Consider the following 24,908-nt stretch of genomic DNA (forward strand, 5'->3'; position numbering starts at 1 on the left):
AGATCTTGAGAGCAAAACCACATAGCTGAGCCACATCTGACTTCCTCGGAGGTAGGCATCTGCTTTTTCTAGGCTTCTAGTCCAGGATAAGTAGACAGCACTCATTAATATCCTCATTAATATATGTGCTGATTCATTTCACACTCAGTTGATGGTAAGTAGCCCAAATGGGCTCTCAATGCTGTCTGTCATGTCTCTGTCCATTCATTTAAAACTGTATATATTGGATAGAGACAGAGAAATCGAGAGGGGAGGAGGAAGGAGAGACAGAGAGAGACACCTGCAGCCCTGCTTCACCACTTGTGAAGCTTCCCCCTGCGGGTGGGTTGCACCTGGGTCCTTGAGCTCTTGCAATGTGTGTGCTCAGCCAGCTGTGCCACCACCCGGCCCCTTGCCCATTCATTCTTGATTCTATTTACTCATTACTGCCATAGTATTTCTACCTGGTTTCTTAAGCTCCACCTGGAAGTGAGGTCATCTGGTGTTCCTTCTTCTCCTTTTGGCTTATTACACTGGACATTCATGCCAGCTCTATCCAACATGAGACAAAGGAGATGACACCATTATTTTAAACAGCACAGTAGCATTCATATATATCACAACTTCCTTTAAATTTTTTACTAGTGATTTACAAAGTTATAAGATAGTAGGGGGATAATTCCACACAATTCCCACCATCAGAGTTCTGTGTCCCCATTCCTCTCTATAGGAAACTGCAATAGTTCTCCCAAGATCACAGATACATTTTAAATATATATATATATATATATACACACACACACACACACACACACACAGACATATATATATATCGATCTATCTATATCTTACCTTTATATTTTTTGCCTCCAGGGTTATCAATGGAGCTTGGTGCCTGCACTCTGAATCCACTGCTCCTGGAGGCCATTTTTCCCATTTTTGTTTCCCTTGTTGTCACCCTTGTTATAGCTGTTGTTGTTGGATAGGACAGAGAGAAATGGAGAGAGGAGATGAAGACAGAGAGGGAGAGAGAAAGACAGACACCTGCAGACCTGTTTCACCGCTTGTGAAGCAACTCCCCTGCAGGTGGGGAGCCGGGAGCTCGAACTGGGATCCTTCCGCCAGTCCTTGTGCTTTGTGCCACGTGCGCTTAACCCACTGCGCTACCGCCCGACTCCCTCCCTGCCCGTTTTTATTCACTCCTGTGACTCTGCCTTGATTTCCTTTACAAGTCATACCCACACCTATTACTATTTCTGAGTCCTTTCAGTTTCCTCTGCCCTCTCAGATAAGTGACATAGTGCCTGCTTCCTCTGGTGTTTGCCATATTCTCTTCCTTCTCAGTAATGGTATAAAACCAAAGATTCCTGGTGACAAATATTTCAGGTCCTGATGGAATTGGGGTTCAGAGCCCTTTGGCCATCTTCCCTGACATTTTCCCCATCCAGGAGTATGGACCAAAATTCTTTTATGGTGCAGAAAGGAGTTCTGGCTTCTGTAACTGCTTCTCTGCCAGACCTACACACACACATAGACCACAACTTTAGTTATTAATCTGTCTGTGGTCACCTGGGTTGTTCCCAGTTTGGGGCTGGTACAGATTTTGCTGCTGTGAACATTTGCCAGGTACACTGGTGTCTTTGGATAGAAGTTTTCTGCATCCCTTGGATAAATCCCCAGGAAAAGAATTGCTGGATCACAGTGTAGGTCTATTTCTAGTGTTCAGAGGAGTCTCTAGACAGGTTTCCACCTGAGTCTCGTGCGTCACCAGGCACAGGCTCTGCCGAATAAGCAACCTCCAGCCCCAGAGTCTGTCATTTTTAGAACACTTCACTACAGAGGGCCAGAGACCAGGACCCTGAGCCCTGTTGCCTCTCAGGTTTGAGAGGCAACAAACAAAACACTTCAAACACCCTAGCTGGTATTAGAAGAAGTCTGGAGATGGACGGACGGACACACACACACACACACACACACACACACACACTCACACACCCCACAACGGGACTGTGTCAAATGTGTAGCACCAACCAGAACTCCAACAAAGCATTTATTGACAAGAGTATGCCCACATCAAGGAACGAGGAACACCAGCGGTGTTTTCTCAAGTGCACACACACCGGGGAATTAAATGCCAAGGTACAGGCAGTGATGATACACCACGGAGAATAAAGGCCAGGGTCCTGCCATCCGGACGTAATGACAGGGTACAGGTATAAGAGTTCCCGTCTAGTTAAAGTTTCACTAGGATAAGCCATTGTCTAGATGTCATTACATCCGGCACACTCTTGATGCCATAAGAATATCCGGTTTATTCTCAGGTCACCCTTTTACCACTCCAGACTCTGGGAGGGGCTGGTTTCTGTCGAAATATATGGATTAAGGGATGTAGCCTGCTTGGTCATGTGGGTTAGTTATCCATTAGCTCAGCGACTTCTAGAACTCTGTTCAGAGTGCTGGAATTGTAACAAATGACAGGCTGAGGGTTTGCCGTGGGCAGGTCTCCCGGCTCTAGACAGAGAAGTGAGCCAGTGGGGACAACAGGCAGACATGTTCGAACAAACCTCGGACAGAGGCGAAGTCAGGGGGCTAGTCACGGGTACCAGGCAGCAGGGACCAGGGGCTTCTCAGCACTATACTGAGGTGCACGACTGGAAACATTTTCCTCGCCTCAAAAGTAAAACCCAAACTCCATGTACCTACAAGCTAGTCAGTCCCCAAGCCCTTTTTCCTTCAGCACCTGGAAACCAATGACCTACTTACTCTTTCTTCCTTCCTTTCTCCTTCCTTCCTTCCTTCCTTCCTTCCTTCCTTCCTTCCTTCTTTCCTTCTTTCCTTTCTTTCTTTCTTCCTTTCTTTCTCTCTCTCTTGTCTTTTACTAATTAATTAATTATTGGATAGGGACAGAGTGAAACTGAGAGGGGAGGAAGAGAAAGAGAGGGAGAGAGAAACAGAAAGACACCTGCAGCCCTGCTTCACCACCTGTGAAGCTTTTGCCTCTGCAGATGGGGGACCAGGGGCTTGAAACCGTGTCACCGTAATGTGAGTGCTTAACCAGGGGCGCCAGTGCCTGCCCCCCCCCACTTATTGCTTCTATGCATTTGTCTAGTGTGAATATTTCACATCTGTAATGTGCTCTTTGTGATGGACTTCCTTCATGCAGCATAACTTTCTTAAAGGCCATCTGTAATGTAGCACTTGTCAACCTTTCACTCTTTTCTGTCGCTGAATAGTATTCCACTGTGGGGATATGTCATCTTTGGTCTCTCCATGGGCCTTGGGGCTGTTTCCATTTTTTGGCTGTTATGAATAATTCTGAGCATTCCAGTGCCAGTTCTGTTGAGGGGGAGGGAGCAGCTCACTGAGGCCGCTCCCCAGTTCCCTCCTGTGGCATTCTAGACTGACTCCTCCAGGAGGAATCACAAGAGAGACAGCTCATGCTTCAGGGAGAAGAGGAGCATTGAGTGGGAGAAAGGAAGGAGAGAAAAGGAGAGGGAAGAACAAGCCGCGTAGGCATGCAGACTCAGGAGAGACAGAGATGTAGGCCCCGGGCCTGCTGGCCTTCCTGGCTGTTCTTCTGGGAGAGGGCAGGACCCTCAGGGGTGAGCTTCAGCCTCTGTCTCCAGGTGTCTCATCTGCCTCCATCTGCATGTTGTGGCCTTTGCAGGGAGGTAGGGAGGGAGGGGGCTGGGGCAGGACGTGCAGACACACTGGGCTTCTGGGCCTGCCTCTGGGCCTGCTCCTGGCTGCCTGCGGGGGCAGGGGGTGCAGGGGGAGGGTGCTTCTCTCCCTACGCTGCCCTCCAACAGTGCTCTTTCAGTTCCCCAGAGTGGAATGCCACTTGAAATTCTCATTTTGTTAATTTAAAAAAATTAAAAAAAAATTTATTTATTTATTCCCTTTTGCTGCCTTGTTTTATTGTTGTAGTTATTGTTGTTGTTATTGTTGTTGTTGTTGTTGGATAGGACAGAGAGAAATGGAGAGAGGAGGGGAAGACAGAGAGTGGGAGAGAAAGACAGACATCTGCCAACCTGCTTCAGCGCCTGTGAAGCGATTCCCCTGCAGGTGGGGAGCCGGGGGCTCGAACTGGGATCCTTATGCTGGTCCTTGTGCTCTGCTCCACGTGCACTTAATCCGCTGCTACTCCCTGAAGTTTGCATTTTGAGGAACAGTTGGACTGTTTGCAAAGCTGCCTAGTTTTGCATTCTCCCCTGCTGTGTTTGAGAACTCTGCTGCAGTGGAGTGTGTGTGTGTGTTTGTGTTGGGGGGGTGGTGGTGGTGGTGGCATCACCTGCCTGCCTTGAAATTCTGAACTGGGAGGCCCCAGGAGACAGGAAGCCATTGCCAGCTCCCCCACCTGCTCATTTTAGTTGCCCAGAAGAGCTCACTTGGGCTCCTTGCTGAGGCTCCAGGCAGCCGCCTGTCTTGAGCTGGAGTTGTCAGATGGGAGGGAGCTGGCACTGGCTCTTGCGGGCATGGGGGGTTCGAGAGGGGGTGTGAGGCTGAGGAACACCTGTTCCGGTGACCAATCTGCTTCCTCCGGGAAGCCTGCTCTCTTCTGGGGCACCTCCATGGGCTCTCCTCTCCATGCAGGGACCCCCCCTGAGCTCACACTTGTCTGCGCAGCCAGCATCTGGATGTGACAGTGTGACAGTTGAGGAGATGGCCAGCCCCAGGGGAGGCCCTCTTGGAGGAGGAAGCTCACAGGCTGCCCTTACTCTGCTTAGAGGCAGGGCACGCTCAGTTTAGTCCAAAGTGATGGTTAGGAGGGGGTGAGGGAGGTGTAGGGGGAAGTGGGGACCCATGAGGTGTTTGCAGGTGGACAGTGACCCAGGGGCTACCTCCCTTTTAGCTGGAGCAAGCCCCTCTGACCTCGGTGGATTTCATCCCTGTGGAGAGTCTGTCATTCAGCACACTTGTCAGCTCCTCCTCGTGCCAGAGCTTCCCTGTCTCCAGTGCAAGATGAAAACACACAGAGGTCCCTGTGGGGAGCAGAGCCTGGTGGGGTGCAGGGGACGTGCTCCCAGGAGGATGCTGTGAGGAGAGCGGCTTCCCAGGGGCAGGCGTCCAGAGAGTGAGGGTGGTGGGCAGGGTGGGGAGAAGGGCAGTTGTGACAGAACCCACAGCAGGGCCAAGGCCTGGGCACAGGTGATGCAAGGCCTCCTGGGACCCAAGAGAAACCAGAGATGGAAGGGGAGGAGAGGGCTGGTCTACTTAGGGTCCTAAAGGTAGGGTACCCCCCCATTCTCCTAAGAACAATGGACAGTGTATCTGGTGAAGGGAGCATAGCTCAGCTGGCTGAGTGCAGGACTTGCATGCCAGAGGCTCCCAGTTTGATTTCCTGACACCACATGGAAGGCTGTCAGCTTGGGAGCATCGTGGATGTTTATATATATATAAATTTATTTTTAAATTATTTTTTCTGTAAAGAAAATACTCCTCACTAGAAATATTTATTTATTAATGAGAAAGAGAGAGGGAGAGAGAGAGAGAGGAAAACCAGAACATAAGTCGGGCACATGCAGTGCCAGGGATCAAACTTGAGGCTTCATGCTTTTAAGTTCAAACCCAGGATCTCCTCAGGGAAACAGCATAATAGTTTTGTAAAAACAAATAAACAAACAAACAAACAAAAAACCCTCTCATGCCTGACGCTCTGAGGTCCCAGGTTCAATCCCCTACACCACCATAAACCAGAACTAAACAGTGCACTGGTAAAAATAAAAAAAAAAAGGATAAATAAATAAATAAATGCAAACACACATATTTTTTAAATTAAAAATTTTTTAATCTTTATTTCTTTATTGGATAGAGACAGAAATCAAGAAGGAAGGGGGTAATAGAAAGGAAGAGAGACATCCAAAGGCCTGCTTCACCACTTATGAAGCTTTCCTCCTGCAGGTGGGGACCAGAGGCTCAAAACCGGGTCCTCACTCGCTGTAACGTATGTGCTCAAGCAGGCGTGTGACCACTCAGCCCTCTTTTTTATTTTAGCCCCAATGCTCTGCCCCACCTCCTGGGTTACAGATGTGGTCAGCTCTGTGTGTAAAATGGCCACTCTGGACAGAGTAAGGCTGTGTGTTATCAGTCACCAGCTTCAGAGTCACGAGAATGGGGCCGGGTGGTGGCTGAGTGCACGTTACAATGTGTAAGGACCCGGGTTGGAGCTCTTGGTCTCTATCTGCAGGGGGAAGCTTTGCAAGTGGTGAAGCCGGGCTGAAGGTGTCTCTCTGTCTCTCACCCCCTTCCCTCTTGATTTCTGGCTGTCTCTGTTCCCATAAATAGAGATCATAAAGAATTTTTAAAGAGAGTCACTAGATTAAGAAGGGAAACTGGTTTTCCTTCCCTGCACAGTTAGTGTGAGGTTAAAGAAAAGCCCCAAATATTGAGAACAGCTATTGGCCTGAAACCAATTGTTCCTTGTTCCATGTGGATATTTCCACCTGTACCCACCCTGTGATAACTATAAAAAGGTGGGACGAGAAGTGATTGGGGTCGAAGACTCCCCCTTTGCTTGGAAGGGTGTCGGCGACCTAAGCTTAAAGGCTCTTGCTATTGCATATAATTCTGGCCTTCTTTGCGTGAGATCGGGACTCAAACTTCTGGCATAATAGTTAGTAGCTTTCCATTGGGATCCGGTGTGCCTGACCCTGTGCTGCTTTGATGGAGCTGAGGTTCTGGCGTTTAAGGTGGGTGGGGTCATTCAGGTGAGATTTTGGCCAGCTTGAAAATGTAACTGTGCACGCTGAGAGAACTTAATGGCGGGTGTGTGTGTGTGTGTGCATGTGAGTGTGTATATGTGTGTGTGTGTGTGTTGGGGGGCAGATGCCCAATCAGGGAAAGTGCAAGTAGGCCCCAGAGCAGCTAGTTCGACCCTCTGAAGTCTTTGGTCTTGAATTTATTTCATTTTTTTATTTATAAAATGGAAATACTGATAAGAATATAGGCTATTGAGCCCTCAGCTCCCCACCTGCAGGGGAGTCGCTTCACAGGCGATGAAGTAGGTCTGCAGGTGTCTGTCTTTCTCTCCCTCTCTCTGTCTTCCTCTCCTCTCTCAATTTCTCTCTGTCCTATCCAACAACGACATCAATAACAACGATAATAATAACCACAACAATGGTAAAACAAGCAGAGTAACAAAAAAGGGGAAAAATGGCTTCCAGGAGCAGTGGATTTGTGGTGTAGGCACCGAACCACGGCAATAAACCTGGAGGCAAAAAAAAAAAAAAGACTATAGGATAAGAGGGGTACAGTTCCACACAATGTCCATCCCCAGAACTCCGTATCCCATCCCCTCTCCTGACAGCTTTCCTATTCTTTACCCCTCTGGGACTATGGACCCAGGGTCATTGTGGGGTGCAGATGGTGGAAGGTCTGGCTTCTGGAATTGCTTCCCTGCTGAACAGTCTTGAATTTCTACTGGAGCCTGGAACCCCGAAAGAGCAGACCTGTGTTTCTGTTCTCCAGCTAAATGCTCTGTCTTACTTAAAAAATTAAACATATTTTATTTATTATTTATTAGAGAGACACCTGCAGCCCTACTCTACCAGGGCTTTCACTCTGCAGGTGGGGACTAGGGACTTGAACCTGAGTCTTTGTGCATACTGTAACACATGTTCTCAGTCAGGTGCACCACCACCCAGCTCCAGGATCTAGTATCTTTTGGGACAGTTGTTCAGCCTGGTTCTCTCTGTTAATTTTTTAAAATTTTACTTATTTATTATTGGATAGAGTCTGAGAGAAATTAAGAGGGGAGAGAGAGAGAGATAGAGAGGGAGAGAGACAGAGAGATGCCCGCAGCCCTGCTTCACTGCTCATGAAGCTTTCCTCCTGCAGGTGGGGACCAGGGGCTTGAACCCTGCTCGTTGCACACTGTGATGTTTAACGAGGTGCGCCGCCACCTGGCCCCTTCTCTCTTGCTAAGATTCACAAATCACTCGTACGATCCACATCCTGAGGGTACCCCAGGCCTAGGAAACTGGAGTCTCCTAAGAAGGGATTAATTCCGGGTCACGCAGCCCATGATTTACTTCTGACATTAGAACCCAAGAATCTGGAGGCCTGGTTCTTGGGAACACTTGTGAGAATTTACAGGGCCTTTCTGCACTGCTCGGAGCCAGTCCCAGCTGTCATCACATCTCCCTCCCAGGAAACTATGTGAGGTGGATCCTGCTATTACCTACTATTTTACAGATGAGAAAATTAAGGGGGAGGAGCCACCAGCTAACTTGCTGAAGGCAACAGAACTAATGACAGCCGGGGCTGGGACTGAACTCCAGGCAGAGGCCACGACCTTTGTCCAGAGGTGGGACTGTCCCCATGAGGGCATCTCTGGTCTTCCCGTCCTCCTGGAAAGTGTGTAGGCAAAGGCTTCTGAAAGGGAGAGAGGCCACTCTAAACCCTGGGGGCCTGCTCCTGCTCAGAAGACAGCTTTCCAGCTCCTCCCGAGCTCTCTGCCTCAGCTCTGAGGTGGGCCTTCTCATTCCGACCACGGCAGGGTCCCCAGGGAGGGCAGCTTACCCAGGGAAAGCGGAGCCCCATGTAGGGCAGTGTCTTCAGGAAGGAGAGGGTCCCCAGGGAGGGGAGAGCCCCCAGGGATGGGCAGGCACTGTGAGGCTGATGAACCTTGAGGCTAATGGGCTGGGAGGCACCGTGGATGGTGGGTGAGGAGGTGCCTGTTTGCTTCTGACTGACTCACACCCTCTAAGCAGCACCTCCTGAAGTGTTTACCTGCCCCCCCTCCCCACACCACCCCCTGTTATAGCTCCCTGCGCCCTGCCCTGCCAGCAGAGCTCACCATGGCCGCCTTGGCTGCCCGGCTGTCTAAGCAGCGGGCCGTGGCCCAGGGTCTTGGCTCTAGTCAGAAGGCCGTGAAGTACTTGGACCAAGACTTTGAGGCCCTGAGGCAAGAGTGCTTGGCTTCGGGGGTTCTCTTTAAGGACCCCGAGTTCCCGGCCTGCCCGTCGGCCCTGGGCTACAAGGATCTTGGTCCCGGCTCCCCACAGACACGTGGTGTGGTCTGGAAGCGGCCCACGGTAAGGCAGTGAGCTTCTGAATAAGTGGGGGGGTGGTGCTTGCTGCCGGCCAGAAGCAGTGGGGGCAAGGCCTGCGTCTAGCTCCCAAGCTCCCAGGTCCCAGCTGTCCTCACGTCTCTCTCTGGCCCTTCATGTATGTTCTGAGGCTGGGCAGAGGGTCGGTGTGCATGGATGGAGTCAGGCATCCCATGACTGTGGGAATTCATTGTCTGTGGGCTCCTGTCTGCCCATCTGGACAATGGGACCGCTGGCTCCTTAGCTCACAGGAGCCTGTGAGGGCTGGAGATGGTTCTGGGGAGGGTGCCTGGCATGCCCACATAGGGACCAGCACATGGGGATCACAGCCAGTGCTGTAGGTGGCTCTTGTGGTTTGTAGGCCCAGGTGAGTGAACACATGAGTGGCTGTCAGAAGTGACCACTTGCAGTCATTAGGGAAGAATGATCGCACGGCTTATTTTGGCCAGGCTTGTGCTCAGACGCCCTAGAGCCTTTATAGGACACAGTCTTATCCGCTGAGGCCTCCTGAATGATGGTGATTCATTTCTGATGTGTGTGTCCGCTGTTTGGCTACTGCAGATCATTCTTCCGTGAATATGTGTGTACAAATATCTCTTCAAAAAATATTTACTTATTTATTTATTCCCTTTTGTTGCCCTTGTTTTATTGTTGTAATTAGTATTGACGTCATCGTTGTTGCTTAGGACAGAGAGAAATGGAGAGAGGAGGGGAAGACGGAGAGAAAGACAGACACCTACAGACCTGCTTCACCACCTGGGAAGCGACTCCCCTGCAGGTGGGGGGCCGGGGGCTCGAACCGGGATCCTCACGCTGGTCCTTGCGCTTCACACCACCTGCACTTAACCCACCGTGCTACCGCCCGACTCCCTACAAATATCTTTTGAGACCTAGATTTCAGCTCTTCCGGAGTTCCTGGATCATGCAGTAGTCCTGTTCTTGATTTACTGAGCAGCGACCATACTCTTTCCCTGTGACTGTGGCCTCCTTTCGTTTCATTCCCACTGACAGAGCACAAGTGTTCTAGTTTCTCCTCATCTTTGCCAACCTTTGTTATTTTTTCTTTTGAAAAGTAGCCATCTTAAAGCAGTGTCTCGGCCTAAGTCTGATCTTAGATCAACTGCAATGAGCCAGTTCCGTCCTTCTACTTGGGTGACGGACGTTTGAGACAAGCTGCTCACTCTCTGCCCATTTTAAACTGGGTGGTTGGTGTTGCCTTTGCTTTTGCAGGTGGTTCTTGACTTACGTCATCCTCAGGGGCATTAAGCCAGCTGCCCGAGGTGACTCACGTGACCCTGGTTCTCAGAGAGCTGCCAGTTTCACCTGCTTTGTAAGAGAGGAGATGGGACATGCTAACTCATGCTCATGTGGCTTTGCCTTCTTTATACTCACCAGTGTTTGAGAGTTAAGTGCTCTCTGAAGTCACAGCATTTGAAATTCTGCCCCTGCCAAGTGCCTCTGTTTTCAAGTTGCTGAGTTATGTGGGCTTGAGTTTTTTCTTCCCTCCTCTCCTCTCCTCTCCTCTCCTCTCCTCTCCTCTCCTCTCCTCTCCTCTCCTCTCCTCTCCTCTCCTCTCCTCTTCTTTTCTTTTGCCTCCAGTGTTATCTCTGGGGCTCAGTGCCTGCACTATGAATCCATGGCTCCCGGCAGCCATCTTTTCCAATTTATTGGACAGGATGGAGAGATTGAGAGAGGGGGGGAGAGCTACAAAGGGACATTTTTCGGGGGCTCTTCATGACTCCAAGGCATTCCCCCCACTAACCTTGGGCAAAAACAAGGATCCTGTCACCAGACATTGACCGATCTTGAGAAATTCACACATATTCTTAGCAGCACTTCTCACCCCTCACCTCCCGGCTCCCACCGTGCTGGGTTGATGCCCAGACCAGGTCCTGAGGGCTGAGGGGTAGATGCTCAGTGTGCCAGTGGGCTTCTCTGCCCAGTTTTCACAATCAAGCAACCTTCTGACCTTAAGGAGCAGGACAGAGAGAGGAACCAGGGAATGTCACTGCTCCGTGGGCACCGAAACACCAGCCCCAGTTCAGGAAACTTTGAGGGACTGAACTCTTGAGAACTTAGGCTAAGGGAGCTGGGGAAGAGGCCCTCTGCTTGGGGCTATGGCTCTTTTCTTCAGTCGTGTCTTTTCAGTTCAGCCTCGATTCGCAGAGTTCTGGTCATGAGCAGCTGAGATGCTAGCTACTGCGGTGGTGATGGGGGGCAGTTGGGCTATTCGTTGAGGGCTGAGTGGCTAAGAGCTTGGATCTGGGCATCAGGGGATTAGAATTCTGGGCTTCAGGGAGTCGGGCCGTAGGGCAACGGGTTAAGCGCAGGTGGCACGAAGCACAAGGCCTCTCCAGGCCTGAATTCTGTGACTGTCATGTCCCCTCTTGTGACTTGTACTTTGTCCCCAATTCCTTTCAGGAGCTGTGTGCCAGCCCTCAGTTTATCGTTGGCGGGGCCACGCGTACAGACATTTGCCAGGGAGGACTCGGTGAGTCACCGGGAGAGTCCTGTTTGTTCTGGGGGCGGGCAGGTGTGGATGTGTGACAAGTGAAGGCCTCAGATTAAACTACCAGACTTGACAGAGGAAAGGACACTGTGGGATTGTCCACAAGGCTGTGTGTTTTGGGGTCTGTGGACCTGGAATGTGGGTACTCCCTTGGGCTTCCCCAATAAGATATCTCTGCAGGCTCATTCAACTCCCTTTTATTTATTTATTTTAAAATATTTTTTATTTATTATTGGATAGAGATGGAGAGAAATTGAGAGGGGAGTTGTATATATGTATATATATATATGTATGTATATATATATAGAGTATATATATATGTATATATATACATGTATATATATGTATGTATATATATATATATATATATAGAGAGAGAGAGAGAGAGAGAGAGAGAGAGACAAAGAGACACCTGCAGTCCTGCTTCATCATTCATGTAGCTTTCCCCCGTAGGTGGGGGGACCTGGTGCTTGAACCTGGGTCCTTGTGCACTGTAACGAGAGCTCTTAACCAGATGTGCCACCGCCTGGTCCCTACTTTTGTAAATTGCTTTTAATTTTAATTTTTTTTGGGGGGATAGAGATATAAATTGAGAGGAAACTAGGGATACAGAGAGGGAGAGAGACAGAGAGACACCTACAGCACTGCTTCACCACTATTGAACTTTCTCCCTGCAGTTGGGGACCAGGGGCTTGAACCTGGGTTCTTTTTTTTATATATTTATTTTTCCCTTTTTGTTGCCCTTGTTTTATTGTTGTAGTTATTATCATTGTTATTGATGTCGTTGTTGTTGGATAGGACAGAGAGAAATGGAGAGAGGAGGGGAAGACAGAGAAGGGGAGGGAAAGACAGACACCTGCAGACCTGCTTCACCGCCTGTGAAGTGACTCCCCTGCAGGTGGGGAGCCGGGGCCTCGAACTGGGATCCTTATGCTGGTCCTTGCGGTTTGCACCACCTGCACTTAACCTGCTGCGTTACCGACTGACTCCTCTGAACCTGGGTTCTTACGCACTGTAATGTGAGCACTTAACCAGGGGTCCTCCTTCTTCTTCCTCCTCCTCCTCTTTTCTCTCTTCCTCTCTTTTTATTATTATCTTTTAAATCACTTACAATTTTTCTCTTTCTTTTTCCTCCCTGTTGTAGCTCAAAGGTGTATTCTCTTTAGTTTACTGGAAACCTTCGTGATCTTGAAAGCCAGGGAGGGCATTTGATTTTAAATGCTTTCAGCATTGTCTCTCCTTTAATGAGTCAGAGCTCAGGGACCAGGAATGTAGGACACTGAAAAGGACTTGGTACCCACTCCCTGCAAAGCCTGGTCCATGTGTGAACTCAGGGACAGCGTTGACTACACCCTGTCTGGGTCAGTGTCACCTGCCTGCCAGTAGCTAAGCACTTGACCTGCCCTGGTACACGGCTTGGGGAAGCTCAGTGTCAGGCCTTACTTTCAACAGCTTCTCCTTACAGATGCTTTGATTTCGGAAAAGGTTTGTATTAAGTGCCTCTTAAGTGACCGCTGTGGCTAGGACTGGGGAGAGGGCTTCCACAGAGAGGCCAGAGCTCCAGCCTGGGGAGCGTGTGATGCCCTGGTGCCACAGCTGGAGGGCAGGAAGCTCTCAACATGCAGCATGCAGTCCACCCAGCACTTAGTGGGCATATGCCACAGAGAGGACCCCTGGCAGCCCAGCCACCCTGCTGCTGGCTTTGAATGAACAGAGCCTGAGGGTCAGCTGAGTCCAGCCTTCTGAAGGGAGTTTGGTGCAAGGCCTGGAGGTCTGCTGACCAGATGGAGCCCCAACAAGAGGAGGAGAGATTGATCTGCCGCTCTGCCCCAGGGTGGGAACCAGTGAGCCTGGTGGGCGCTGAGTTGGGTGGGGTCTTTATATGGGTGGACGGTGTGCTAGGACAGCTTCCTCAACACACACACACACACACACACACACACACACACACTCACACAGACACACACACATACATACACACACACTCACACAGACACACATACTCACACAGACACACACAGACACACATACACACTCACACAGACACACACAGACACACACACACAAACACACACACACTTATACAGATACACACAGACACACACACACTCACACACACACACAGACACACACAGACACACATACACACTCACACAGACACACACACACAAACACACACACACTTATACAGATACACACAGACACACACAGACACACACACACACACACACACACACACACGGAAGGGGGAGAGAGCAGGAGGTACTGCCACAAGATATGTGTTGAATCAGGGCGTGCCAGGGACTAATGTTTGCTCAGTGCTGTGTTGGCTTTTCCAAGCCCAGCCCAGTGTGGGGTGGTGGTGGAGTGTGTCTACTCTAGCTTATTAAATGGTCACCTACAGCTCTCTCTCTCCAGGAATGATGTCTCTTTCATCGAAGTCTGAGCTGCCATTTTTACTGTGACTCAAACCCAGTTCCAAAATTCAAACAGCTGAAAGACTCCCTGTGAGCCACCAGCCTGTTCTTGTCTACCCTCCTCCCTGCTCACTATCCTATAGCTGATTAAAAAAAAAAAGGGAGTTGGGCGGTAGCGCAGCGGGTTAAGCACACGTGGCGCGTAGCGCAAGGACCGGCATAAGGATCCTGGCTTGAGCCCCTGGCTCCCCACCTGCAGGAGAGTCGCTTCACAGGCGGTGAAGCAGGTCTGCAGGTGTCTATCTTTTTCTCTTCCTCTCTGTCTTCCCTTCCTCTCTCCATTTCTTTTTTTTTTAAATGTTTTTTTAAAATATTTATTTTATTTATTTATTCCCTTTTGTTGCCCTTGTTGTTTTATTGTTGTAGTTATTATTGTTGTCGTTGTTGGACAGGACAGAGAGAAATGGAGAGAGGAGGGGAAGACAGAGAGGAGGAGAGAAAGACAGACACCTGAAGACCTGCTTCACCGCCTGTGAAGCGACTCACCTGCAGGTGGGGAGCCGGGGTTCGAACCGGGATCCTTATGCCGGTCCTTGTGCTTTGTACCACCTGCGCTTAACCCACTGTGCTACCGCCCGACTCCCCTCCTCTCTCCATTTCTCTTTGTCCTATCCAACAACGATGACATCAATAACAACAACAATAAAAAAAAAACAAGGGCAACAAAAGGGAAAATAAATAAATAAATATAAAAACATTAAAAAAAGCCTCTCCATGTGTCCTAGAGCTCTGAACACACGCTCTGGTTTTCAGCCCCTCCCGCTGGTGGCACACCTTCAGCACTGCTCAGCACATGGCCAGTGCCGGCTGCTGTTCTGCTTAATGTCACGCCACGCGGATCTTCTCACAGCTTTGTATTCCGTGCGTGAGCTGGGTGGGTGGTCAAGTCGGCTTCCGTCTCCTGTTGGTGGAGGCTGAGCTGCTGTCTCTGAGGTGAACGTCTCTGGTATGAGTGTCTGTCCATGGATCGTGTATGTGTGACTCCGTCTGTCATGGCCACCCCCTGCGCTCTCTCCCGTCTCCCTCTGCTTGCTGAGTGAAACGTTCCCCTCCATTCCCCCTCCGTCATTAGGCTCTTGGTTCCCTCCAGTTTGTGCTCCTGTAGGGCCCAGAAGTCCTTCTCTGGGGCTCTCTGAGCTCTAGCATCCTTGAGTGGGTCAAAGCCAATTGGTTTACCAGCACTCAGTGATTACTTTTATTTTTATTTTATTTTATTTTTATTTAAATAAAAAAATTATCTTCATTTATATATTGGATAGAGACAGTCAGAAAATGAGAGGGAAACAGGTGATAGACAAAGAGAGAGACAGACAGTCACCTGCAGGCCTGCTTCAACACTCACAAAGCTTCCCCCCTGTAGGTGGGGACTAGGGGGGTTGAACCTGGGTCCTTGAGCATTGTAACATATATGCTCAACCAGGTGCACCATCACCAGGCCCCCACTGGTTCCTTTTAATGAGAGCAACCAGGTGACACTTCCCAGAACCCCAAGCATCAGCTGAAGGGCAGGTCTCCAGCAGCCTGAAAGTGGTCAGCACTGAGCAGGTGTCTTTTTTTTTAATAATTAAAAAAAAGTATTTGTTTTTCATTTTGTTGCCCTTGTTGTTTTTATTGTTGTTGTAGTTATTATTGTTGTCATTGTTAGATAGGACAGAGAGAAATGGAGAGAGGAGGGGAAGACAGAAAGGCGGAGAGAAAGACAGACACCTGCAGACCTGCTTCACCGCCTGTGAAGCGACTCCCCTGCAGGTGGGGAGCCAGGGGCTTGAACAGGGATCCTTATGCCGGTCCTTGCGCTTTGAGCCACGTGCGCTTAACCCGCTGCGCTACCGTCTGACTCCCTTGAGCAGGTGTCTTGAGCTCTGACATGGCTGTCATTTCCTCAGGAGCTCTGCCTTGGGAAGTGGGGGAAATGCATTTAGTCCAGTTCCATTTCAGACTCTGTTCACTCTGACCCTTGAGCCAAGTCTTAGTCTGTCTGGGTCCATGTTGCATCCTCTCTTTGTCCATCTTAACTTTCCCATATGGCGCCGAGTGCCGTCTGGCAAGGGTGGCGTGCGCCTGCTTCCCGCCCTGGCCTTGTGCTGGCACTCACTGCTATTGCCTTCTTGTCCTTGATTGACCAAGGACTCAGGGGGACTGGCGAGGCCTCTCTGTCCAGCCTGCTCACCGTCTTCATTCAGCGAGGCTGCCCAGGCTGGTGCAGAACGTCTCTCCCCGGCATCTCCTCTGAGTCCCAGCCAGGGAGAAGGCAGGAGACCTCCGGAGGGTCCTCTGCTGCCACCTCAGTGTGTTTGGGGAACCTCCTCCCTGCCTGCCCTGCAGTGATGAAGGCCACCCTCACCGTTCCTCCTGGCTCCCTGCCCTGCCCCAGGTGTTTGCAGCTGGGGGTCCGGGCAGAATGAAACCGGCTCGCCCACAGGGAGCAGCACTAGGGTCCTGGATGTGTGTTTGCTGATACAGACGTCACTACCCTGAACCCCTTTTTTCACTCAGCTAGAAGACAGAGAGAGGCACCCCAGTCCCAGAGCGTCCTCCCTTGCTAAAACACCTCCCAGGCAGTACTGGGTCGTAAGCATGCCAGTGTAGGCACCCTGCCCAGTGGGCTATCTCTTTAGCCTCCATAATGTAATGATCTTTTAGATGCTTTATGCTAATTATCTGTCTGGTGTCTGACGTCTCCTCTCACACACACTTACCCCAGGGGAGGCTGAAGCTTAATTGTAGACATTCTTCTTGTCCTGAATAAGCCCTTTGCGTTCATTTTGTAGGAAAAGATCCTGATCAACTATGAGGCACACACTCAGTTCAGAGATTAGAAAACTGAGGCTCGGGGCTGGGTGGTGGAGCTCCTGGATGAGAGCACATATTACAGTTTATGTGCATAAGGACCCAGGTTCGAGCCCCCGTCCCCATCTGCAGGGGAAACTTCACAAGTGGTGACGTAATGTAGCAGATGTTTCTCTCCCTCTCTATCTTCCCTTACCCTCTTGATTTCTGACTGACTCTCCAATAAACAAAGATAATAAGAAAACTCTTTTAAAAAAAAAGAATTGTGGTCCAGGAGATGGCACAATGGATAATGCATTAGACACTCAAGCATGAGGTCCTGAGTTCACTCCCTGGCAGCACATGTACCAGAGTGAATGTCTGGTTCTCTCTCTCTCCTCCTATCTTTCTTTTTAAAAATTTAATTAATTAATCAATTATTATTTTTTTTGCCTCCAGCGTTATCACTGGGGCTCAGTGCTGGCACTATGAATCCCCTGCTTCTGGAGGCCATTTCCCCCCATTTTATTGGACAGAACAGGGGAAAATGGAGAGAGGAGGGGGAGACAGAGAGGGAGAGAGAAAGACAGACACCTGCAGACCTGCTTCACTGCTTGTGAAGCGACCCCCCTGCAGGTGGGGAGACAGGTGTTGAACCTGGGTGTCTTTGCACAGGTTCTTGTGCTTAGTACTATGTGCACTTAACAAGGTACACCACTGCTTGGCCCCCAACTATCTTTATCATTAATAAATAAATTGAAAGAAAAAAATTCTGAGGTTCTACGGAGTTGCTGTGGGTCACTCGGCCGGTAGGCGGGACCCTGAGGATGTAACCAGACGTCTGAGTCGAAGGCCTCTCTGCTGTCCAGCTCTGCTAGGGCTGGGACTTCTCCAGGGCAGGGACTGTGCTTTTGTTCTGAGGTGTGTGTGTGTGTATGTGTGTGTGTGTGTGTGTGTATGTGTGTAATTGAACCCAAGACTCCATACATGCAAAACCAGCTCTGCCACTGCATGGCACCCCCAGCCCTCAGGGGCCGTGTCTTGTACCCCTCTCTTCCCAGTGTCCTGCAGACTGTCCCCCCTCAGGGTAAGTGACAGATGACACAGACATGACATAGGTGAGAACTACACCCTCACCCTGGAGGGAAGGCACAGTCTCACGGGAAGGGCCTGTGTGGGAGGGGATTTCCTCAGTGCTTCCCAGAGGCTGAGCACCTTAGCAGAGGCCCTGCTGGGGTGCTGGGGTGTGAAGGGCCCCCCGTGTGCTCCCCCCTCGGCTGGCCCCTGCTACACACACACACACACACACACACACACACACACACACACACACACGCACACACACACACACGGCGGTCACAGTGTGGAGAACATGGGAATGGCGTCTCTCACAGGGCAGGCAAGCGGTGTGGGGGCAGTGACCCCAGAGCACAGGACGTGTCTCTGGAGCTGGCAGGGAGGGACCTGAGGACTGAGGACAGGGGTGGGTGGTGCTGGTGGTGGGGGCTGCTGGAGGGGAGGGGCTGGCTCCAGGGGAGGGTCAGGGCTGCAGGGGATAGGTGGTGCTGACTTAGAGAAATCCTGGCAAGATTCACTGACGTCACAGGAGCTTCAGCAGCTATCGGGCTGTCTGCAAATGACATGTATTGGGGCCTGTCAGTGGTGCACCTGTTTGAGCGCACACATTACAGCGCACAAGGACCCAGGTTCAAGTCCCTGGTCCCCACCTGCAGGGGGAAAGCTTCACAAGTGGTGAAGCAAGGCTGCAGGTGTCTCTCTGTGTCTCTCCCTCCCTATCTCCCCATCCCTCTCAATTTCTGTCTCTATCCAATGATAAATAAAATAAAGAGAAAAAGTCACTTATCTTTCACTGTTTTTTCCTATGTAAAAAACATGTCATGACTTTCCCGACAACCCAGCGGCATAGTAACTGGCAGTTGTTAAACGGCCTCTCTTCTCGCACAGGGTTTGTGTGCTATTGCGTGGGGCTGGCGAGGTAGCTCACCTGGTAGGTGGCCTGCTCTGCCGTGTGTGTGTGTGTGTGTGTGTGTGTGTGTTCCAACAGGAATACAGTGGTGTGCTTGGGGCTGTGGTGTCTCCGCCTCTCTTTGGAAACAAAACAAAAAACAAAAAAACTGGCCCCGGGTGGTGTAATTGCACCTGTGCTAGTCCGCAGAGATGCCAAGAATGTTTTTTTAATACCACATACTATCTCTGTTTATCAACTGTGAAATGGGATAAGCCTTGAGGCTTTCTTGCTGGTAACCCAGGTCTGTTTGGACATCACTTCTGACAGTTCCACTCATCCATGATCTCATTTACAGGGCGTCCACCACCTCCTCCAGAGGTGTGGGCTGTCAGCCTCCGGGGAGCTTCTCAGTGGATCAGGAGAAATTGGGCTCGTCAGCAAAGCGAGAGTTGCCACCAGCGTGTGAGTGTGTTGTCACAAGTCCCCGAAGGCTCAGTGCTGGGAGAGGCACGGAGCTGATGTCAGGCCTGTACAGAAGACACGAGAGCAGGCAAAGTGTGCCTGAGCTGGGACACAAAACTGAAGCTCGTTTTTAGAAAGCTGTCATGTGTCAGTCAGCAGGGGGAAAGTCTCTCCCTGGCTTTTGGGGGTGCAATCCGTGGAGCATTCGTTTTCTCTTCTCCTCAGCTGTTCCCAGCTTGCTGGGGGACTGTTTCACTGACTGTGATTGTTCCCCCTGCAGGTGGGGAAGCAGGGACTCAGACTGGGGTTCTGTTCATGGTGATGTGTGCGTTCAACCGGTTATGCCGTCGCCTGGTCTCCAAGGTTTTGGTCTGTTTTTTGTTTTGTTTGGCAGTGCTGTTCGCATCCATGACACCATCTTTGTTTGTTTTCTTATAATAGGGGAGAGTCAGGGCTGTTGGGCTGATATGTACTTGGGGGGGTCCTCCAGAAGGGAAAATGAAACATGCCAAAGGGAGGAGTCTGCTTGTCAGTGGGGTGACACACTGAGTCTGGAGCTAGGCGGCGACAGTCTTGGTCGATCCAGTGAGAAGATGGTTGCTGTTCCTCCATACGCCCAGGGTCAGGGTGCTGGCTGTTAGAGGCTGTGTTGGGCTAAGTCTGCTTACCAAGCAGTCAGTCATGCAAGGCCTGTACCACCTGCAGCCCCCCAGCCCCAACCCAGGACCCTCCCCAGCGTCATTTTGGATGTTCTCTTTGTCCCCTGTGAGTCACTGTCACCGCTTACAACGTCCTCACAGTGAGGGTCTGTCTGTCTCCTGGCTTCCAGAAGTCCTGACCTACTGATGCAGTGAGAGTGGGAGCTTCAGGGGGGCTATTCCTTGAGAGAAGAAAAAGGAAGGGGGTCAAGTGATGGCGCACTGGCTAAGCACACGTAGTATGAAGCGCAAGGAAGGACCTGTGTAAGGATCTGGGTTTGAGCCCCTGCTCCCCACCTGCAGGGGGAATACTTCTCGAGTGGTCTCTCCGTCCTCCCCACTCCTCTCCCTTCTCTCTCAATTTCTCTGTTTGTCCAATAAAATGGAAAACATATCTGCCAGGAGCTGTGGATTCATAGTGCTACCACCGAGCCCCAGTGAGAGCCCTGTAAGGAAAAACAAAAACAAACAAACAAACAAAACAACAAAAGAGAGAGAGAGAAGTCAGTTTATTGTGGTACACCTGGTTGAGCAAACATGTACAACAGACAACCCAGGCTAGAGCCCCCAGTCCCCACCTGCTGGGGGAAGTCTTTACAAATGGGGAAGCTGGGCTGCTGGTGTCTCTCTCCCTCTCTACCTCCCTATTTTCTTCCCTATTTTCCTCGTCATTTCTTGCTGTCTCTATCCAATTAATAAAGATAATTAAAAAATTTTTTAAAAGGGGGACTGGGCAACTATTTCCCAGAATTCTCCCCCATGGCATTTACCGCTGCCCGTGGATCCAAAAGCCTCTTTATTTATTTTAGTTAATTAATTAATTATTTTTATTTATTTATTGGATAAAGACATCCAGAAATCAAGAGGGAAGGGGGGATAGAGAGGAAGAGAGAGACCTGCAGCATTGCTTCACCACTTGTGAAGATTTCCCCCTGCAGGTGGGGACCGGGGACTTGAACCTGGGTCCTTGTGCATTATAACGTGCGCTCAACCAGGTGTGCCACAGCCTGGCCCCTATTTATTTATTTTTTATATTTATTTATTTTCCCTTTTGTTGCCCTTGTTATTTTTTATTGTTGTTGTAGTTATTATTGTTGTTGTTATTGATGTCGTCATTGTTGGATAGGACAGAGAGAAACGGAGAGAGGAGGGGAAGACAGAGAGGGAGAGAGAAAGATAGATACCTGCAGACTTGCTTCACTGCCTGTGAAGTGACTCCCCTGCAGGTGGGAAGCCGGGGTCTCCAACGGGATCCTTTTGCCGGTCTTTGCGCTTTGTACCACGTGCGCTTAACCTGCTGCGCTACTGCCTGACCCCCTCAAAAGCCTCTTGACTGCTCTTGGAAATGAAGATTGTCCTCAGAGATGGAAGCTACGACCCCAGGGAGAGGCGCCTGGGGCACGCACGGCTGACCTCCAGGCCAGGCCCCAACAGCTTCCTGAAATACTCTGAGCATCCCAGCCAGTGCCCGGCCTCCCAGGAGGACTCCGCCGCGGGAATCACCCTGAGTCCTGGGCCTGGGCACCTTCGTCACGACTGTGAGCCCCACCTCACAGAGTCACTGGTGGGGACCACGGCCTGCCGGTGTGCCCTGGTGTCTGCTGGGAGCTCTGCATTTGCAGCAGGATCCTGGTGGGCTCCGGAAGGCCGGAACGAGGCCGGAGATGAGAGAACGAAGCTCTCTTCCAGCTGGGCAGCGCTGTCTGCAGCCTCCGTGCCTGGAATTGTAACGTCTGAGGGGAGCTCTGGGTGGGCTGATACTCAAGAGAGGGACCGCATGGCTGTTCTTCTCTCTCTCAAGAGGCCACAAGCCCAGAGGGGCTGCGGAGTGGGCAGTGCCCACCCCGGGGGCTTGGCATTGAGACTGTCTGCCCTGCTTTCTCCAAAGGCCCTTTGGGGGGCGGGGACAGAGGGCATCTCTATCAGGTGCAGTGTGACCCACGGCCCCACCACAGGAGGGGGCAGGTTCTGTCGTGTGTCTGGTGCTGCTGGGGACTCACTCAAGAACAAGATGGCAGATTCCTTTCTACTCCTCAGGCGTCCTTGGCATCCCTGGTCCACGTGTCTGTCAATGGGTCTGCTCAGGCAGCCCGGCTCTGAGAGGGCGAGTGTGTCTGAGCCTCCAGCATATAAGCAGCTTTGGGCAGAGTCAAGAGAGGGTGTCAGGCCAGGCGGGTCCTCCCAGGGGCTGTCACAGGGCGAGGGGTCCTGGTTGAAGGGACAGCAGACACTCAGGTGTGAAGGCTGAGACACAAGCCTTGCCCTGGTCCCTAGGCTGCGGGGGACCCAGGAGAGGAGGTCCCTGGGCTTACCATGGAGCTTTCTTGGGTTGGGAAAGGGGTCCAGGGATGATGGCTTTAATCCCCAGTCCCACATGGGCATATAGAGACAATGCTGAGGGAACTCCATGGATGGTGAAGTGGTGCTTTCATTTCTCTCTCTCTCTCTGTCTCTCTCTCTCTCTCTCTCTCTCTCACACACACACACACACACACACACACACAAAGGCTTTGATACTCTAACACATCCCAGGCTGACTAACATTAGTGTTCCTTCACGGCTGCTTTTGTTAACATGTTTTATCCATGATTACTAGTGAACTATGAGATTATAAGGTCACAGGGAAACAGTTCCACATGGCATCCACCCTCTGTTGATTTTTAAAAATGTTTTTTCTGGGAGTCAGGCGGTAGCGCAGTGGGTTAAGCGCAGGTGGCGCAAAGCACAAGGACCGGCGTAAGGATCCCGGTTCGAGCCCCTGGCTCCCCACCTGCAGGGGAGTCGCTTCACAGGCGGTGAAGCAGGTCTGCAGGTGTCTGTCTTTCTCTCTCCCTCTCTGTCTTCCCCTCCTCTCTCCGTTTCTCTCTGTCCTGTCCAACAATGACAACAACAATACAACAAGGGCAACAAAAGGGAATAAATAAATATTTTTTAAAATGTTTTTTCTTCCTCTGTGTCATTTTTCTTGAGGGAGGGTTGGCTTCCGGGGTTTTCCACATCTCCCCAAACAGTCCCCCTCCCCTAAGTGTTTCCCTCTCCCCCAAACAGTCCTTCTCCACCATAGCTGAGCAAACACTTTATCAGAATGGCTGGTATGGGAACCAAGAATGTGTATGTGTGTGTTTTAACAGAACTAATTATTGTTATTATATTTTTTATCGGAGGGATTAATGGTTTACAGTTAACAGTAGATACAGTTGTTACATGTGTAACATTCCTCAGTTTTCTGCAACCCCCCCCTCGTCTTCCTCCACCATCATATTTCAGGACCTGAATTCCCCCTTCTGCTACAGATGTAATAATTTTTAAATATTTATTTATTTATTCCCTTTTGTTGCCCTTGTTATTTTATTGTTATAGTTATTATTGTTGTTGTTATTGATGTCATCATTGTTGGACAGGACAGAGAGAAATGGAGAGAGGAGGGGAAGACAGAGAGGGGGAGAGAAAGACAGACACCTGCAGACCTGCTTCACCACCTGTGAAGTGACCCCCCTGCAGATGGGGAGCCGGGGCTCGAACTGGGATCCTTCTGCCGGTCCTTGCACTTCACACCATGTGCATTTAACCTGCTGCACAACCCCCCAGATCTAATTATTTTTCTGAGAGAGAAAGAAAGAGAAAGACCAGAGCATGCTCAGTTCTGGCCTATGGCAGTGCCGAGGGTTGAACCTGGAGCCTCTGGAGCCACAGGCATGCAAGTCCTGTGTTCTGCTGCTGAGCCAGCCTCTGGTCCTGTGAGCGACGTCTGGCTCCTTCTTTCCTTCTGTTTCTGGCTCCACTGGCCAAGTGCTGAGGAGATGGGGACTGGCTGGCAGGCAGGGTGGCAGGGAGGAGGAGGAGGGGGAAGCCTGAAGCCCGGAGGTGGCCCCCTGTGCACACTGGGCTACCTGACCCAGAGGGGGCTGGGGGTCCCCAGGGAGAAGGACATGAGAGACTCTACAGGCCGCCTGACCGAGGTATCCCCCCGACGCTGCAGGTGACTGCTGGCTGCTGGCGGCCATCGCCTCGCTCACCTTGAACCAGGACCTGCTTCACCGAGTGGTGCCTCCAGGCCAGAGCTTCCAGCAGGATTATGCCGGCATCTTCCACTTCCAGGTATCTGCCTGGCCCTGCTCTGGCGCTGCTTGCTGGCTCGGAGCCACCCTGCGCCCAAACTCCCTGCTCCTGAGTCCCCTGAACTCCAGTCCTTTGTGCCTGAGACCCCTGCACTTGAGTCCCCTGCACGGCTGCTGGGTGAAAACCTGGCCAGGGGCCCATGGCAACTGTTTGTCTGTTTTCCACCTAGGTTGTCACCGGGGCTCTGGGCCTGCATGATTCTTCTGCTCTTGGTGGCTTTTTTATTCTTTTTTTAAAGATAGAGGGTGAAAGACAGAGAGAGATAGAAAGGGACAGAGAGGCAGAAAGTGAAGGAGAGACACCACAGCATCGCTCCACCCCTTGTGAGACTTCACCGTACTTCCAAGTTGTGCCAGGAGCTTGAACCCGGGTCCTCCTCGCACATGGTGAAGTGTGCCAGGTGTGCTGTACCGGGCTCTAGGACCTATATCTTGTTGTTGTTGTTGTTATTCTTCTTCTTCTTCTAGCGTTTGCCCTTCTTCTGTAGCCAGTCAACAGCGTCAGGTTGAGCCTGATGTAAAGTTTCAAGACCTCCTTTGAATCTGGAGAGGTGGCAGTCGTTGACTATGTTGTTGTTATTATTGTTGTTATTGCTGTCATTGTTCGGATAGGACAGAGAGAAATGGAGAGAAGAAGGGAGAACAGGGGGAAAGAAAGACAGACACCTGCAGACCTTCTTCACTGCCTGTGAAGCGACCCCCTGCAGGTGGGGAGCCGGAGGCTCAAACCAGTATTCTTACGCCAGCCTCCTTGCGCTTTGCATCTTGTGTGCTTAGCCCGCTGTGCTACCGCCCGACCCCCTCTACTATGCTTTTTTTTTTTTTTTTTAAATTCCTTCATTGGGGAATTAATGTTTTACATTCAACAGTAAATACA

At 50.8% G+C, this 24,908-nt stretch overlaps 1 protein-coding gene across 1 annotated transcript in view; it reads left to right on the forward strand.

Annotated features, from left to right (window-relative positions):
- The first annotated feature begins 8,774 nt into the window (after window positions 1-8,774).
- Window positions 8,775-24,908, forward strand: part of LOC103119846 (calpain-8) — a 49,947-nt gene continuing 33,813 nt past the window's right edge. The window contains exons 1-3 of the mRNA XM_007530172.2: window positions 8,775-9,014; window positions 11,451-11,520; window positions 23,893-24,011. Coding sequence (XP_007530234.1) covers window positions 8,778-9,014; window positions 11,451-11,520; window positions 23,893-24,011 — 426 coding nt within the window. The 5' untranslated portion in view covers window positions 8,775-8,777. The remainder of the gene's footprint in view (window positions 9,015-11,450; window positions 11,521-23,892; window positions 24,012-24,908) is intronic.

This window comes from Erinaceus europaeus, chromosome 6, assembly GCF_950295315.1.
Source record: "Erinaceus europaeus chromosome 6, mEriEur2.1, whole genome shotgun sequence".
NCBI lineage: Eukaryota > Metazoa > Chordata > Mammalia > Eulipotyphla > Erinaceidae > Erinaceus > Erinaceus europaeus.